The sequence below is a fragment of the Thamnophis elegans genome, chromosome Z (genome assembly GCF_009769535.1).
Source record: "Thamnophis elegans isolate rThaEle1 chromosome Z, rThaEle1.pri, whole genome shotgun sequence".
Lineage (NCBI taxonomy): Eukaryota > Metazoa > Chordata > Lepidosauria > Squamata > Colubridae > Thamnophis > Thamnophis elegans.
In genome coordinates this window covers 136,041,078-136,056,690 of record NC_045558.1, presented here as the reverse complement: position 1 = coordinate 136,056,690, position 15,613 = coordinate 136,041,078, and the positions used below count along the sequence as shown (strand labels likewise).

Genomic DNA, 15,613 nt, shown 5'->3' with positions numbered 1-15,613 from the left:
GGGATTGGCCTCCTGATAAGAAAAAAAAACATTTCAATGAAGACTTCTATATGCAAAAATGAGAATATGGAAGGAAATTCTTTAAAGAGGGGGGGGGGAAAGTACCTGGAATGAACACTAACAAGGACACCCAATTCAGCCATTGGATCATTTTTGCTCCATTTATCGAATGGAAGTAATCGAAAGCAAAGAATTTAGGAACCGTGCAAACTTTGTCTTGGTGGGTACAGCCTGAAAAGGGAAACCATGCAGCTTCTTTAAAGGGAAATTATGTTCTGATTTAAATATTGATTGGGATAACAGAGCCCCTCAGTCCATTTACTTTTTATTTTTCAGACAGAATTTACACATGTGATTTTCAAATCATTTTGCTGTTAATCAAGATAGTAGATGGACAGCTCCAAGTTTTATTTACTATCCAAAGGTTATTGGGGAGCAAGTCAGCCCAGCCCATCCATTTCTTTGATGCGAAATTGCGGCAGGAGTAATCAAGAGACTATATCAAGGCGGGAAGGCGGTTTAAAATATGGAGTCTCAGAGGGATTCAGGGAGAGGAGGCTTCCAGTGACCAATATTTACATCCCTTGGCTCAATACTACTGAGGGAAGAGAACTTCAGGATTGAGGAGGTTGAATACATATATTGATATAGAAAGAATTAAAATGGAAGAACATGTCTAAAAAAAATAAAACATGGGGATTTGGTAATACTGAGAATTTAAGGTACTGAGAGTTTCCAAGATATCAGGGAAGATCTGTAGGACATCCATCCATATTTCTTATTACACAACCTGGAAACTCCCTTTTGTCCCAACATCAAAGCGTTTACAAGGTTCCACACTACTTCTACAAAGATCAGATTTGAGGTTACAAGACATATAATGTAGATTTATCTTCTGCTTCTAAGTTCAAATACACAACTTCCTTTGACTGAATCATTTTGGAGAGCTGCTGAGAGGAAGAGCAGGTTTTTGTTTGGCATCAGATTCACTTCCTCTCACTGTGTCTCTTGCACAGTAATAAACTGCAGAATCCTCTAGTTTGAGGCTGTTCATTTGCAGATACAGCTGGCTGCGAGAATCATCCCTGGAGATTGTGAAGCGTCCCCTGACTTTGTCAGAGTACAAAGTGGAAGGAGATGGTCCTCTACCTATATAGGACACCCATTCCAGGCCTTTCCCTGGGGCCTGTCTCACCCAAGCCATCCAGGATCTGCTGAAGGTGAATCCAGAGGCTTGGCAGGAGAGACGGAGGGACTCTCCAGGTCTTCTCACATCCCCCCCAGACTCCACCAACTGGACTTGAGACTGGACTCCTAAAAACAAAATTGTTTCAATGAAAAATTCTATATATAAAAAAGTTTTAAAAAATGAAATTAATTCTTTAAAGAGTGAAAAATACCTTGAAGCAGCACTAAAAAGGACACCCAACTCAGCCATGGGATCATTTTGGCTTCCTAAAATGAATGGAGAGAATTGAGAGGAAAGAATTCAAGAAAGTGCAAAAACTTTGTGTGGTTGGGTGTAGCCTGAAAAGAGAAATCAAGTGGATCCTTTAAAGGGGAAATTTTGCCTTCATTTACATATCGCTCCAGATAAAAGTTCCCCTCAGGGCAATAATCTCAAAGTTTTCCTTGTAGTCTCCTTACATGGGGAAATTTCAGAAAATATTCCAGTCTTAATAAAAGTGAAGTCAGATTCTTTCTTTTTTTAGCAGAAATGGCAGGTTTATGTTATTTTAATTAAAACAAAGGCTTGCAAAGTTTCAGGGCTTCTCCATGATTCAAAGGGAGAGGCAAGGAACTTGCAATTATAACTTTTGAAAGGGCTACGCTGGGGACAGGACATGAAGGGAAACACACATCTATATTCAGTAGAAGCTTTTCACATTCTCTCACCTTACCTTTGAAAAGAACCACTAAAGCCAAATACTTTTTGAGGCACAATTAATAAGTCAGAGTTGGAATGAAAGAAAAGATAGATGGAGAAGATATTCATCTCTTCTAAATTAATTATTTCAATAAAAATAATATTATATTCTACAAATAATAAAGTTTCCTGTATATTTCGCAAACCACATCTACTGCTAAATCAAATGTGGCTTATATTACTCAATGCAGTGAGGGTTGCATGGGGATTTACCTGGTGGCAGAGTGGCTAGAATGCAGCATTGCAGGCTGACTCTGCACACTGCCAGGAGTTCGATCCTGACTGGCTTTATTTAACCTAGTCTTCCACCATTCAAGGTTGGTAAAATGAGGACCCAGATTGTTGGGGGGAAATGTGGTGGCTCTCTAAACTGCTCAGAGGTCTCTGCAAAGGGCCATGAAGTCCTATAAAAATGCTTTTGCCTCTTCATTTATCAAAATCTCTTCTGTACCAGTTACAATCGTTTTTTAGGATAATCATTCTTACTCTCACTTGTTCAACACCCATGATTTGTCTCCATTCAGTGAGTGTAGATTATATTAGGATTAGATAGGAAGCCACTTTTTACAAACTCCCCAGTTTGTTAGACAGCCTGAAGATTTCCTCCTTCTCACTTAAAAAGTCAACTATCTTCCACACGGTTACTTAGAAGATCAGATCTGAGGTTCCCTATTGAGTATGGAGATTCACCTTCTGCTTCTCACTCTAAATGCCCAAATTCAACTTTCGGATTCAATTTGGAAAGCTGTTCGGGAGGAGAAGGTTTTTGCTTGGCATCAGATTCACTTCCTCTCAATGTGTGTTTCGCACAGTAAGGGACTGCTGTGTCCTCCGGTTTGAGGCTGTTCATTTGCAGGTACATCTGGCTTTTGGCATCGTCTCTGGAGATGGAGAAGCGTCCCTTGACTTTGTCCGAGTAGAATGTGGAAAGGGATGAGCCTGTATGTATGTCGGCCACCCATTCCATTCCTTTCCCTGGAGCCTGTCTCACCCAGCTCATCCCGTAGCTGCTGAAGGGGAATCCAGAGACTTGGCAGGAGAGACGGAGGGACTCCCCAGGTCTTCTCACATCCCCTCCGGACTCCACCAATTGGACTTGACATTGAACTCCTAAAAACAAAAGTGTTCCAATGAAATCTTCTATATACAAAAAGAGAATATGGACAGATGTTCTTTAAAGAGGGGACAAAATACCTTCTATGAGCACTAAAAAGGGCACAAATTTCACCCATGGGATCATTTTTGCTCCCTGTAATGAAGTGAGGGAATCAAAAGGAAAGGATTTAAGAAACTGCACAACCTTTGTGTGGGTGGGTTTAACCGGAAAAGGATAACCAAGCGGCTCCTTTAATGGGGAAATTTTCCCTTGATTTACATATCACTTGGGATAAAAGAGGCCCTCAGTCCATTAATCTCACTGTTTCACCTTTTATGTGGCTTATTTTCTAATAACATGCCACTCTTTACAAAAGTGAAGTTTCTTTAAACTATAAAGTCATTGGATAAACAGCATGCATATATTAGAGTAACTGATAAAAAAACAAAGACTTTCCAAATTTCAGAAATTGTCAGAAATGATTCAAAAGGACAAGTGAGAAATTGGCCATAATAATTTTGGAAGGAGATATTTGAAATAGAAGATGAAAAGAAGATCACATCTGAATTCAGGAGATTTTTCCCCCCCACACATTTTCTCCCCTTAGTTTGTCCCTTTAAAGAAATCCCCAGTGAAAAACCAAATGATGAGACACCAATTTGTAAGACAATTTGAATCAAAGAAAAGGCACAAAAGGAGAAATTGATACAACCTGTGGAAGGTTTTTGGTTATTAGATTGGGTTTTAATTTGGCGGTTGTATTCATTTTATATATTGCTTTTTTGGGGTTGCTATGGATCAGTTATTCATTGGTGAGAGTTGATTCACCAAGATGGATAAAAATTGAAATAATAGTAGCACACAGAGACATCTAACCCACAACATGCCTGGTATCACTATGATGGAAAAGAGGGGGAAAAAAGGCTGGTTCATTAGTATTGCAATACCAGACGATGCACAAATTGAGACAATACAGCTACAAAAAAAACCATGAAATAAAATATATTGATTTGCAAATTGAACTTGAGCAATTATTGAGGAAGAAATCAATGGTTGAAACAATAGTAATAGGAGCCCTTGGAGCCATACCCAAAGGGCTGCCTAGATACAGGGAAATTTTGAACTTATTAAGATCTGAATATTTTGACTTTGCAAAAATAAACCTCGAGTTTACTAGGAAGTGCCTATATATATTCAGATGCTGTCTTAACAGTTCTTAGCTCCTTGAGTAGGTACTTGAAGTGTTAAATTTCAAACCATTCCATTTCCTCTACATAAAGCGCTAACAGGTTAACAGAGTTAGTTATTTAGGTCATTTAGTCCAATCCCCTCTCCAAGCAAGAGACCCTCCTCTATTTCTGAGAGTTGACAGTACAGTCTCTTCTTGAAAGCCTCCAGTGATGAAGCTCCCACAACTTTGGAAGCTGTTCTAAGGGTTGATTGCTCTCACTGTCATGAAATTTCTCTTTATTTCTAAATGAATCTATTCTTGTTCAGGTTCCATCCGTTATTCCTGGCCTGTAGGTGCTTTGGAAATTAGGACGACCCCCCTCCTCTCTGTGGCAGCCCCTCAAATATTGAAACACTGCTATCATGTCTCCCCTGGTCCTTCTTTCACTAGACTAGCCAGGCCCAGTTCCTGCAACCGTTCTTCCTATGTTTTAGTCTCCGAAATCATCCTCCTTGCTCTTCTCTGCTCTTTTTCTAGAGTCTCAACAACTTTTTTAGAGTATGGTGACCAAAACTGGTTGCAGTACTCCAGGTGTGGTTCTTACTAGGGCTTTATAGAGTGGTATTATTACCTCACGTGATCTTGATTGTATCCCTCTGTTAATGCAGTTTATGAATGCATTGGCTTTTTTGGCTGCTGACACACACTGTTGACTAATATTTAATTAATATTTAATTGTCAACTCAGACAAGGCTTCACAATAAGGAACATAGTGTGTGTGTGTGTGTGTGTGGTGTGTGAATGTGCGTGTGTGTGTGTGTGTGTGTATGATAAATGTCCCTTTGTGTAGTTTTTTTTTTTTATTTATTTTCAGCAAAGCTATGAAGTACCTTTATAGACTTTAGAAAGTTCCTTTGGATACAAACACCAAGGATACATCCTTTATCAAAATTTCTGAACTTCATGGTGAGGATTATAACCTCCTGACATGTGAAATTTTCCTAAGAGATTTCAGTGAACTATTATGGAGACATCAATTTTTAAAAAATAATGTCTCAGAAATGAGCCAATATCTAATGACTCTTGTTTTATTCCCCATCCCATCCCCCACTGAGTGCAGAGGAGTTTCATGGGACAACACTGCCCCCCAGTGTCCAAAGTGGGGAGGGGAGGCATCTTCCTAATATTTCCTCAATATCTCTATGGCAGTTTGGGTATTTAGGAAGAGTATCCTAAGGTTTCATTTTCGGTTTTCTACCCTGATAGTAATGGACTATTTTTAATTCCAGTTTGTTTCTAAAACCAGACGTCCTTGTAAACAGTGAAGGAAAAAGTGGAGTTTTCAAGCATTTTTTTTTTGACTTTTCATTTTCTTCCAACAAACCCCAATGCTTCGTTTCCAATGGGCGAGCATGGATTTCATTAGGATTAGACAGGAAGCCACAATAGCATCATTTTTGTAGCTCTTTGTCAGTTACTTTTCTTTATTTCTTCAAACTCTATTCCTCCTTTCCTAATACATCAGATATTCTCTTAATTGACATAATAGAATTCTTTGCAACAAATTTGAAATTAGGGGCAAGTCCTTATGATCATAAAAATATGTTTAATTATTAGCACAGAGGAAAATGGGAAGGGTTGCTTTTCGGTAAATATTTACATGGATATTGTGGGGCTGATTAAGTTAAAAACTAAACCTGCACAAAATGAGACCATTGGATTTGTGTTTCCACTTTAATTTCCCTGCTAAGGAAGATAGTTGATGGCTTCAAGTTTTATTCACTCTCCAAAGCTTATTAGGAAGAAAGTCAACATAACCCATCCATTTCTTCGATATGAAATCGCAGCAGGAGTAACCAAGCGACAAGATAAAGGCAGGAAGAGAGTCCAAAATACGAAATCTCAGAGGAAATATGGGAAAGGAGGCTTCCAGTGACCAATGTTTACCTCCCTTGTCTGAATCCTACTGAAGGGAGAGAATTCAGGATTGAGGTGGTTGTATGTATGTATGTACTAAGGTGACCAGATTTTCAGATTGGAAAAGAGGGACACCCTTGACCGGGGGGGGGGGGGGGGTTGATTAAAAAAATTTTTTTTGTCAAAAGGTCACCCCAGGACACTGAAACCAGCATAAATACGAATCTGTTGCCAAACAAAATTTTGATCACGTGACCATGAGGATGCTGCAACGGTCACTAAGTGTGAAAAATGGTCGCAACGGTCGCTAAGTGTGAAAAATGGTCATCAGTCACTTTTTTCAATGCCATTGTATCTTCCTGATTATTAAAAGTGCAAATTCACTCAGTGTCAATCATGTCTCCTGAGTCCATTTCAAAGTATTGTGCATAGAAATTTTAAAAATGGCTTGTTTCAATTTATTTTGGATAGAATCTTTTTTTAAATAGTTTAAGACAATTTAAAAAAAGAATCAACACAGAATAACACTATTTAAAAAAATCATATGCACAATAAATAAAATATTATTTTAAAATACATTAAAAAAATAAAGGAAAAAACCCAGCTCACTTACCAGCAGGCAGGCAGAGTCAGCAGATCTTCGTAGGGATGGATGGAAGCACACAGGGAGCCTATATATACGCAACTGCAGTAACAATGACAATGATGAAGGATTGGATTGAGTTAAAGAATAAAAGAATTCTGATCTTAGGAGGCCATGACCTGCAGGCAGGCTGGCATAATTTCTTATGGAATGAATGACAAACATAAAACACACAAATACTTTCAAAATCATTTAATTAGAACTTTAGTGCAACAATGGCTCAAAATCAAAAAAATCCACTATGTGAAAACCCCAAATTGGCTATCACCAACAGAAAGAACGACACACCCAAATTTTACAGATTGGAACAAAATTCTAAGATACAGAGATCTAATTGACAGACAGGGAAATTTAAAAACAATTGAAGAATTGGCAGATCAGAATATGAAAGGTGACTGGCTAACCTACCTCCAAATTAAAACTAAATACAATAAAGACACTAAAATATATGGTATTGAAACAGAACCACACAAATTGCATAATATTATTCAAAGTCTGGACAGAAAGATGATAGGGAAAATATACAAATTCCTCTTGAAGTATCAAATGGAAGAGGAAATTGGAAACTGAAAAAGAACCAATGATAAAATGGGCACAGAACTTTGGCTATAACATTGAACTAGACAAATGGGAAAAATTTTGGGGAATAAATTTAAGAATGACACTATCAATCCCATACAAGGAAAACCTTGTTCTTTCAATCCTTCCAATATTTTTTTCCTTCATTCCCTTGTCTGTTTCAATATTAAGTACATTTCTTCCTTTCTTCCTATAATTTTTTCCATTTTCTTCCTTATATTCTTTTCCATTTCAACATTGTCTTCCTTTTTTCCTTCCTTCCTTCCTCTACGTCTTTCCATTTTCTTCCTTATATTATCTTTTCTGTTTCAACAGTCTTTGTTTCTTCCTTCCTTCCCTCCTTCCTTCCTTCCCTTCCTTCCTATACTTCTTCTTTCATTCATTATATTTTCTTTTCCATTTCAATATTAAGTGTAATTCTTTGTTCCTCCTTCCTTCTTTCAATCCTTCCAATACTTTTTCCTTCATTCTCTTTTCCTTCAATATTAAGTGCAATTCCTTCCTTCCTTCCTTCCTTCCTTCCTTCCTTCCTTCCTTCCTTCCTTCCTTCCTTCCTTCCTAAGTTATTTCCATTTTCTTCCTTATATAATATTTTCTGTTTCAACATAAAGTGCCTTCCTTCCTTCCCTCCCTCCCTCCCTCCCATCCCTTTCTTTATGTTTTTTTTATGTTTTCTTCATGCTTTCTTTTCTTTTTCCTCTGCTCTTTTTAAATCCCCCCCCCTTCTTCTCCTCCTCTACATTTAGGTTGGATTAGTTTGTACAACAGTCATCAAACTTCTGAAGTAAAAATAAATAAATAAATCATATTTAAGAAGAAGAAGAAAAAGGAAGACGTTTTTAGTTAAGTCAAACGTTTTAATAAAAGTTTCATCTTTTAAGATTCGTCCAACACATCCAATTGTAACCTTAACAGTAAAGAATATCACCCCAGCTGCTAAAGGTTCAACCAGTCTGAGAACCATTGAAAAGACAACAGTGCAGCAAAATCCAAAAGACACAACTTCCTCACGACCTCACCGCCATTGCTTTGGTACCAAATCTTTAAGGAAGGGGCGCCAGAAAGGAGGAGGAGGAGGAGGAGGAGGAGGAGGAGAAGGGAACCAATGAGACGCTCTCGGAGGCGGCGATCCCATGCACGAAGAGGCAGGAGGAGAGGTTGGGGCGCTGCACGAACGGACTCCTCGCGGCCGCTCCCACGCTCTCGGAGGCAGCGATCCCATACACGAAGAGGCAGGAGGAGAGGTGGGTGCGCTGGCAGCTGCCCCGCAGACAACTTCCACACACTTCAGGAGCTTCTGCCGAGCGACAGGAGCCCCGGAAGCGCGTGGAAGTTGTCTGCGGGCAGCTGCCGCTGCGTCCACGCTCTCGGAGGCCCAGAAGCGAGGGGACGTTCTCTGCTGGCGGCGCCGCTCCCCCGACCTCTTTTCCTTCCGTGGCGAATCCCATGGATTCACGAACGGACTCCACAGAAGGAAGAGACATCAGGACAGCAGCGGGGAGGCCCAGAAGCGAGGGGACGTTCTCTGCTGGCGTCCGCCGCTCCCCCGACCTCTCTTCCTTCCGCGGCGAATCCCATGGATTCATGAACGGACTCCACGGAAGGAAGAGAGATTGGGACAGCAGCGGAGAGGCCCAGAAGCGAGGGGACGTTCTCTGCTGGCGGCGCCGCTCCCCCGATATCTCTTCCTTCCGCGGAGAATCCCATGGATTCACGAACGGACTCCACGGAAGGAAGAGAGATTGGGACAGCAGCGGAGAGGCCCAGAAGCGAGGGGACGTTCTCTGCTGGCGGCGCCGCTCCCCCGACCTCTCTTCCTTCCGCGGCGAATCCCATGGATTCACGAACGGACTCCACGGAAGGAAGAGACATCGGGACAGCAGCGGGGAGGCCCAGAAGCGAGGGGACGTTCTCTGCTGGCGGCGCCGCTCCCCCGACCTCTCTTCCTTCCGCGGCGAATCCCATGGATTCACGAACGGACTCCACGGAAGGAAGAGACATCGGGACAGCAGCGGGGAGGCCCAGAAGCGAGGGGACGTTCTCTGCTGGCGGCGCCGCTCCCCCGACCTCTCTTCCTTCCGCGGCGAATCCCATGGATTCACGAACGGACTCCACGGAAGGAAGAGACATCGGGACAGCAGCGGGGAGGCCCAGAAGCGAGGGGACGTTCTCTGCTGGCGTCCGCCGCTCCCCCAACCTCTCTTCCTTCCGCGGCGAATCCCATGGATTCACGAACGGACTCCACGGAAGGAAGAGACATCGGGACAGCAGCGGAGAGGCCCAGAAGCGAGGGGACGTTCTCTGCTGGTGCCGCCGCTCCCCCGATATCTCTTCCTTCCGCGGCGAATCCCATGGATTCACGAACGGACTCCACGGAAGGAAGAGAGGTCTGGTCTGGGCAGCACGCACAGAGCGGGAAAGGTAGCACCAAAGCCTGGCCGGGAGCGAGGGAGCGCGCGGCGAGCAGCGACGCCGGGCTGCTTCCTCCTCCGCCGCGTGCAACGCTGGGCTGCTTGCCTTCCACCCCTCCTCCTCCTCCGCCGCGTGCAACGCCGGGCTGCTTTCCCCTCCTCCTCCTCCGCCGCGAGCGAGGGAGCACGCGGCGACCAGCAACGTCTCCTCCCCCCAGCGCCTCCCGATTCCCACGGTACCAAATTAATTAGACAATACAAAACATACTCACCACCAGTGAGTAAGCGCAGCAGCTGCAACCCCAACAAGAAAGAAAGACGAAATAAAATGGAGAACTCGCGCATGCGTCCTCAGCTAAGGAGTCCAGCCAATCAGTGAGCTGGTTGGCCAGCTCACTGATTGGCTGGAGTCCAGCCAATCAAATTAGTGAGCGGCAGGCTGGGCTGGCTTAAATTTGTAGGTAGCATAGAACGAAACGATGAGCCAGCCCAGCAGCTGATGGGCGGGAGCTGCCAGCGCCAAAAAAAGCGTGCCTTTTTAAAAAGCGTGCGGGACGCGGGAATATGCATCAAAAGGCGGGGGTGTCCCGCCAAAAGCGGGACGTCTGGTCACCTTACTTTACATGCAATACAATAATGAGAAAAGTAATAATAATAATTGCAATTATAAAAAGTGACCAAAATTGTGTAGAATATAACATAATAATAAACAGCCTTGTGAAAAGAAGGATGGAAGGGAGGGAGGGAGGGAGGAAAGAAGGAAGGAAGAAAGGAAGGAAGGAAGGAAAGAAATTTAAAATTTGGAATATTAACTAAAAGAGCTCATGTTTTTCTATTATCCATTTTTTTTCTAATCATCAAAACCGCAAATCATGACTGTGTGTTTTTCTGTTTCATGCAAATTTTATAAACAATTTTCTAACCAGAAATTTTAGTTTAGTCTTCTCTGACATTCCATTATCTTCACTTTCTATTGCTCTATTGTGAGTGGTGTTGAGTGTTTCCATTTATGGATATAATATCCTCCCTGCAGTTATCATACATAAAAGCAAAGTTTTATAACTTTTATTCTAGTTGCTTGTCTATTACTCTAAAGAGAAAACCTTCAAAGCTTTCAATTTTAGCTTTATCCTCAAATTCTTCTTCTTTAGGATACTTATCTAATGCCAACTTTTAGAGCTTTTTTTCAATGTTCACCACACCTGGTAAAACAAAACCAGAAATGATCCCTATCCTTTTTTTAAATGAATCTTTTCTGTTTCACCGGGAGGATTGTAGCCTCCTGAAAGGTGGACTTTCCTTCAGAGGTTTTCAGGGAACAATTAGAGAAATAACAAAAGTCACACTTCCATAATTAGACAATATTTATTTAGAATTGATTCATTCCCTGGCTGATAAACCATGGAGTTTTGCATGCCAACATTGCCCCCTGGTGTCCAAAGTGAGGAGGGGACACATTTCTCTAATTCTCTGAGGAGATTCTTTAGGTCCAGATGTTTCCTCAATATGAGAATGGCAGTTTGGATATTTAGAAAGAATATTTTGTTGTTATTTTTTCTCATAAGTCCGATCACTTTTCAAACAGAGAAAGTAAAACGGGTATTTTGATGTCATTTTCCTCAATATTCATTGGCTTCCAGTGTACTTTCTTCCAGAATAGCCAAGACAAAAGAATCCTTAAATCTCACTATCTGCTGGTGAATCCTAATTAGCCAATCCAGGATCTGGGACTGAATCAAGCTGAAGAGCTGCTTTGAAGGTTTCTACTTAGTTGCAGATTCTCTTCCTCTCACAGTGTAGAGTTGTGCAGTAACAGACAGCCGTGTCCTCTAGTTTGAGGCTGTTCATTTGCAGATAGAGCTGGCTTTTGGCATTGTCCCTGGAGATGGTGAAGCGTCCTTTGACTTTGTCTGAGTAGTAAATGCTAGATGACACTGAATGTATATCTGAAACCCATTCCAGTCCTTTGCCTGAGTCCTGCCTCACCCACTGCATTTGGTATATACTGAAGGTGAATCCAGAGGTTTGGCAGGAGAGACGGAGGGACTCCCCAGGCCTTCTCACATCCCCTTCGGACTCCACCAACTGCCCCTGTGACTGGACACGTAGAATGAAGGAAGTTTCAGTGACATCTCTGTATACAAGGAGACCAAACTGAAAAAAATATTACAGTGGGTAGCATTACCTTGAAGGGTCGCTAGTAAGAAGACCAACTTTGGCCACAGAGTCATTCTTGTTCCCTCTAATGAATGGAAGGGAATCAACAGCAAAAGATTTAAGAAAATGTTCAGACTTTGTGTTACGGGAAACCACCTGGCTGCTTTAAAGGGGAAATTCTGCCCTTTAAATTTACATATTGCTTCAGATAAAAGAGTCCTTAAGGGCATTCACCTATAAATTTCAATGCACACATGTGGGCTGAGGGGTTCTTATTTATTTTCCCAAAACCGATGAAATCATGGAATAATGTTTCAGAAAAGGCCATCCAGATCATCTCTTCTAAACCTTCCCTAACATCTGAGCTGGTCTGTTCACCTCTGACTAAACAAGATTCTTCTAACCATCTCTTCTCAACTCAGACTTGGCTTCACTATGCAAGTTGTAGCCTCTCGAGGTGTTCAGTTTGAGATCCTTTTAGGGAACTCTTCCCAAAATGACTCGTTCCTTTTTCAAGTGTGAGTCTATGACAGATTGTATTATCTGGGGCGAGGTGTTCTTATTTATTTTCCCAAATCCAATGAAATCATGGAATAATGTTATAGAAAATTCCATCCGGGTCATGTATGCTAAACCATCCCTAATATCCCATCTGGTCTGTTCACTTCCAAGTAAAGAAGACTCTTCTGGATAGATTTTGGAAAGCTTTCCCTCTTCTCCCTTCACCCTAGCTTCCCTGGGACAAGGCTGACAATGAGATGGGTGGCATACAAATTGAATAAATAGATAACACAGTTAGTGATCTAGTAGAAAGGGAACAATAGTAATAAGTTTACCCCAAGGGATTTATTAAAGTCATTCCAATTGTAAGGTGTAATTCACACAGTTTCCACCTTATTCTTTGTCTGTGTAGTGAAACATGGTAGGTCAAATGAAGTAAATAAATGATAAGCAGATACACAGCAGAGGAAATACATGAAGGAATTGTGTAGGTACTACAGGTATTCCTCAATTTACAAGAGTCCATTTAGTGACTGTTCGAAGTTACAATGGCTCTGTGGTTGAATGTCTATGGGGATTCTAAGTCTTCCAGGTCATGGTTGTCCCAAAGGGGCCTTTTCAAGAGACAACTGGACTTTCTGGTTTTTCTTTGAAGTCGTTTCACTTCTCATCCAAGAAGTTTCTTCAGCTTTTCACCCAAGAAGAGTTGAAGACATTTCTTGGATGAGAAGTGAAATGTCTTCAAAACAAAAACAAGAAAGTCCCGTTGCATCTTGAAAAGGCATCTTTAGGATGGCTCCTTGGTTAAGGACACTGAGCTTGTCAGCTGGCAAGACGGAAGGCCATGTTCGAGACCTGAGTGTCTCATAATGAAGTGAGCTAATTTTAAAATGTAAATATAAAGTAAACTTTTTACTTTATATTTACATTATATTCAAGAGGAAGTGGCTCTTTTTTTTAAAAAAAAAAGATGGATTAATGGATGGATGGATGGATGGATAGATGAATGGATGGATGGGTAGATTATAGATAGATAGATAGATAGATAGATAGATAGATAGATAGATAGATAGACAGACAGACAGACAGACAGACAGACAGACAGACAGACAGACAGATTTAAATCAAGTGAGAAACCATTGTCTATTGCTCTTTAATTTACACGTATATTTGGATAAATAGATTTCTCTATTCATATAATATTTTTAACATATCCTACAGATACACGCACATAGAAACACAAATAGATTAGGGGGGCTGTCATGATAAGTGTTAAAATAAACTTTTTTTAATTATTGGAACAATGGGTGGCATCACATTTCATTAATTAAAAATCCAGCTTTTCAGTGCAAAATTTGTGGGACTGATCAAAGACTCAGAATGGATGGAAGTTCAAAACAATCAAAGAAGGCAGCAACACAATTCAAATAGAATATAAATAAAACCCAAATATAGACTTGTATGAATGATATTGGGAAGTTACTCAGAGGCAGAGAAGGTTCTTGACAGGCTTCAGATTCACTTCCTCTCACTGTGTCTCTCGCACAGTAATAGACAGCCGTGTCTTCAGCTTTGAGGCTGTTCATTTGCAGATACAGCTGGCTTTTGGCATCGTCCCTGGAGATGATGAAGCGTCCCTTGACTTTGTCTGAGTAGTAAATGTATGATGAGCTTGGATATATCCAGGCCACCCATTCAAGTCCTTTTCCTGGAGCCTGTCTCATCCAGTGCATGTAAGCATTGCTGAAGGTGAATCCAGAGGCTTGGCAGGAGAGATGGAGGGATTCCCCAGGTCTTCTCACATCCCCTCCAGACTCCACCATCTGGACCTCAGATCGGACACCTAAAAACAAAAGTGATTCAATGAAATCTTCTATGTATATAAAAAGTAAAAAAATGAAATTAATTCTTTAAAGAGGGAAAAATACCTTGAAACAGCACTAACAAGGACAACAAATTCAGCCATGGGATCATTTTGGCTCCCTTTAATAAATGGAGGGAACTGAGAGGAAAGAATTCAGGAAAGTGCACAAAATTTGTGTGGGTGGGCGTAGACTGAAAGGAGAAATCAAGGTTGGTCCTTTAAAGGGGAAATTTTGCCTTCATTTACATATCATTTCAGATAAAAGCACCACTCAGTGCATGAATCTCATAGTTTTCCTTGTCTTTACAGGGGGGATTTTCACAAAATATTCCGGTCTTCATAATAGTGAAGGCAAACTATTTCCTTCTTTTATCTTACTGTGAATTCAAAGCAGAAATGGCATGTTTATATTAGAGTAATTAAAATAAAGACTTGCAAAATTTCACCACTTCTCCAGAGTGATTCAAACGGAGAGGTAAGGAACATGAAATTATAATTTTTGGAAAGGCTATTCTGGAGAGAGAGCATGAAGATAAATTCACATGAATATTCAGTTTACAGTGAACCTTTATGTAATTAAGAATAAATTAATCATGTCTCAGAAATGACATAATATCTAATGACACTTGTTTTATTCCCTCCCCATCCCCCACTGAGTGCAGAGGCCATGGAGTTCCATGTGACAACACTGCCCCCAAGTGTCCAAAGTGGGTAGGGGAGGCATCTTCCTAATGTTTCCTCAATATCTATATGGCAGTTTGGATATTTAGAAAGATTATCCTATAGTTCCTCTTTTCTACCATGATAGTAATGGAATATTTTTAATTCCAGTTCGTTTCTAAAACCAGACCACCTTGTAAACAGTGATGTTAAAACAAACTATTTTTTCCCACTTTTCGTTTTCTTCAAACAAACACTTTCATTGGATTCCCAGATCAAAATAGTCCAAAATTCTCTCTGGATGGTGATGAATTCTAATTCACTAATCCATCAGTTTTTTGTTAAAAGAAGTTGAAGGGCTGCTCTGAGGAAAAGAAGGTCCTTTCATCACCTCAGATTCACATCACCTCATTGTGTCTCTCGCCCAGTAATAGACGGCTGTGTCTTCAGCTTTGAGGCTGTTCATTTGATGATGCAGTTGGATTTTGGCATCGTCTCTGGAGATGGTGAAGCACCCTTTGACTTTCTCTGAGTAGTTTATCCTACTGGAACCAGAGTTTATGTCAGCCTCCCATTCAAGTCCTTTCCATGGAGCCTGTCTCAACCAGCCCATGCTATAGTTGCTGCAGGTGAATCCAAATGCTTGGCAGGAGAGATGGAGGGAATCTCCAGGACTTCTCACATCCC

General features: G+C 41.2%; 1 protein-coding gene and 1 gene segment (V, D, J or C); both read right to left on the bottom strand.

The window, feature by feature from the left end:
- Nucleotides 1–934: 934 nt before the first annotated feature.
- LOC116521966 lies at nt 935–3,167 on the bottom strand. Its single transcript, XM_032236567.1, has 4 exons — nt 3,122–3,167; nt 2,652–3,037; nt 1,401–1,455; nt 935–1,314 (listed from the first exon to the last, which is right to left on the bottom strand). The coding sequence occupies exons 1-4, from the start codon at nt 3,165–3,167 to the stop codon at nt 935–937; spliced, it is 867 nt and encodes a 288-aa protein (XP_032092458.1).
- Nucleotides 3,168–13,633: 10,466 nt separating this feature from the next.
- On the bottom strand, nt 13,634–14,376 carry LOC116522750. The segment is given in 2 exon segments: nt 13,634–14,245; nt 14,331–14,376. Coding segments are annotated over 2 exon segments (522 nt in total).
- Between the last annotated feature and the right edge of the window lie 1,237 nt (nt 14,377–15,613).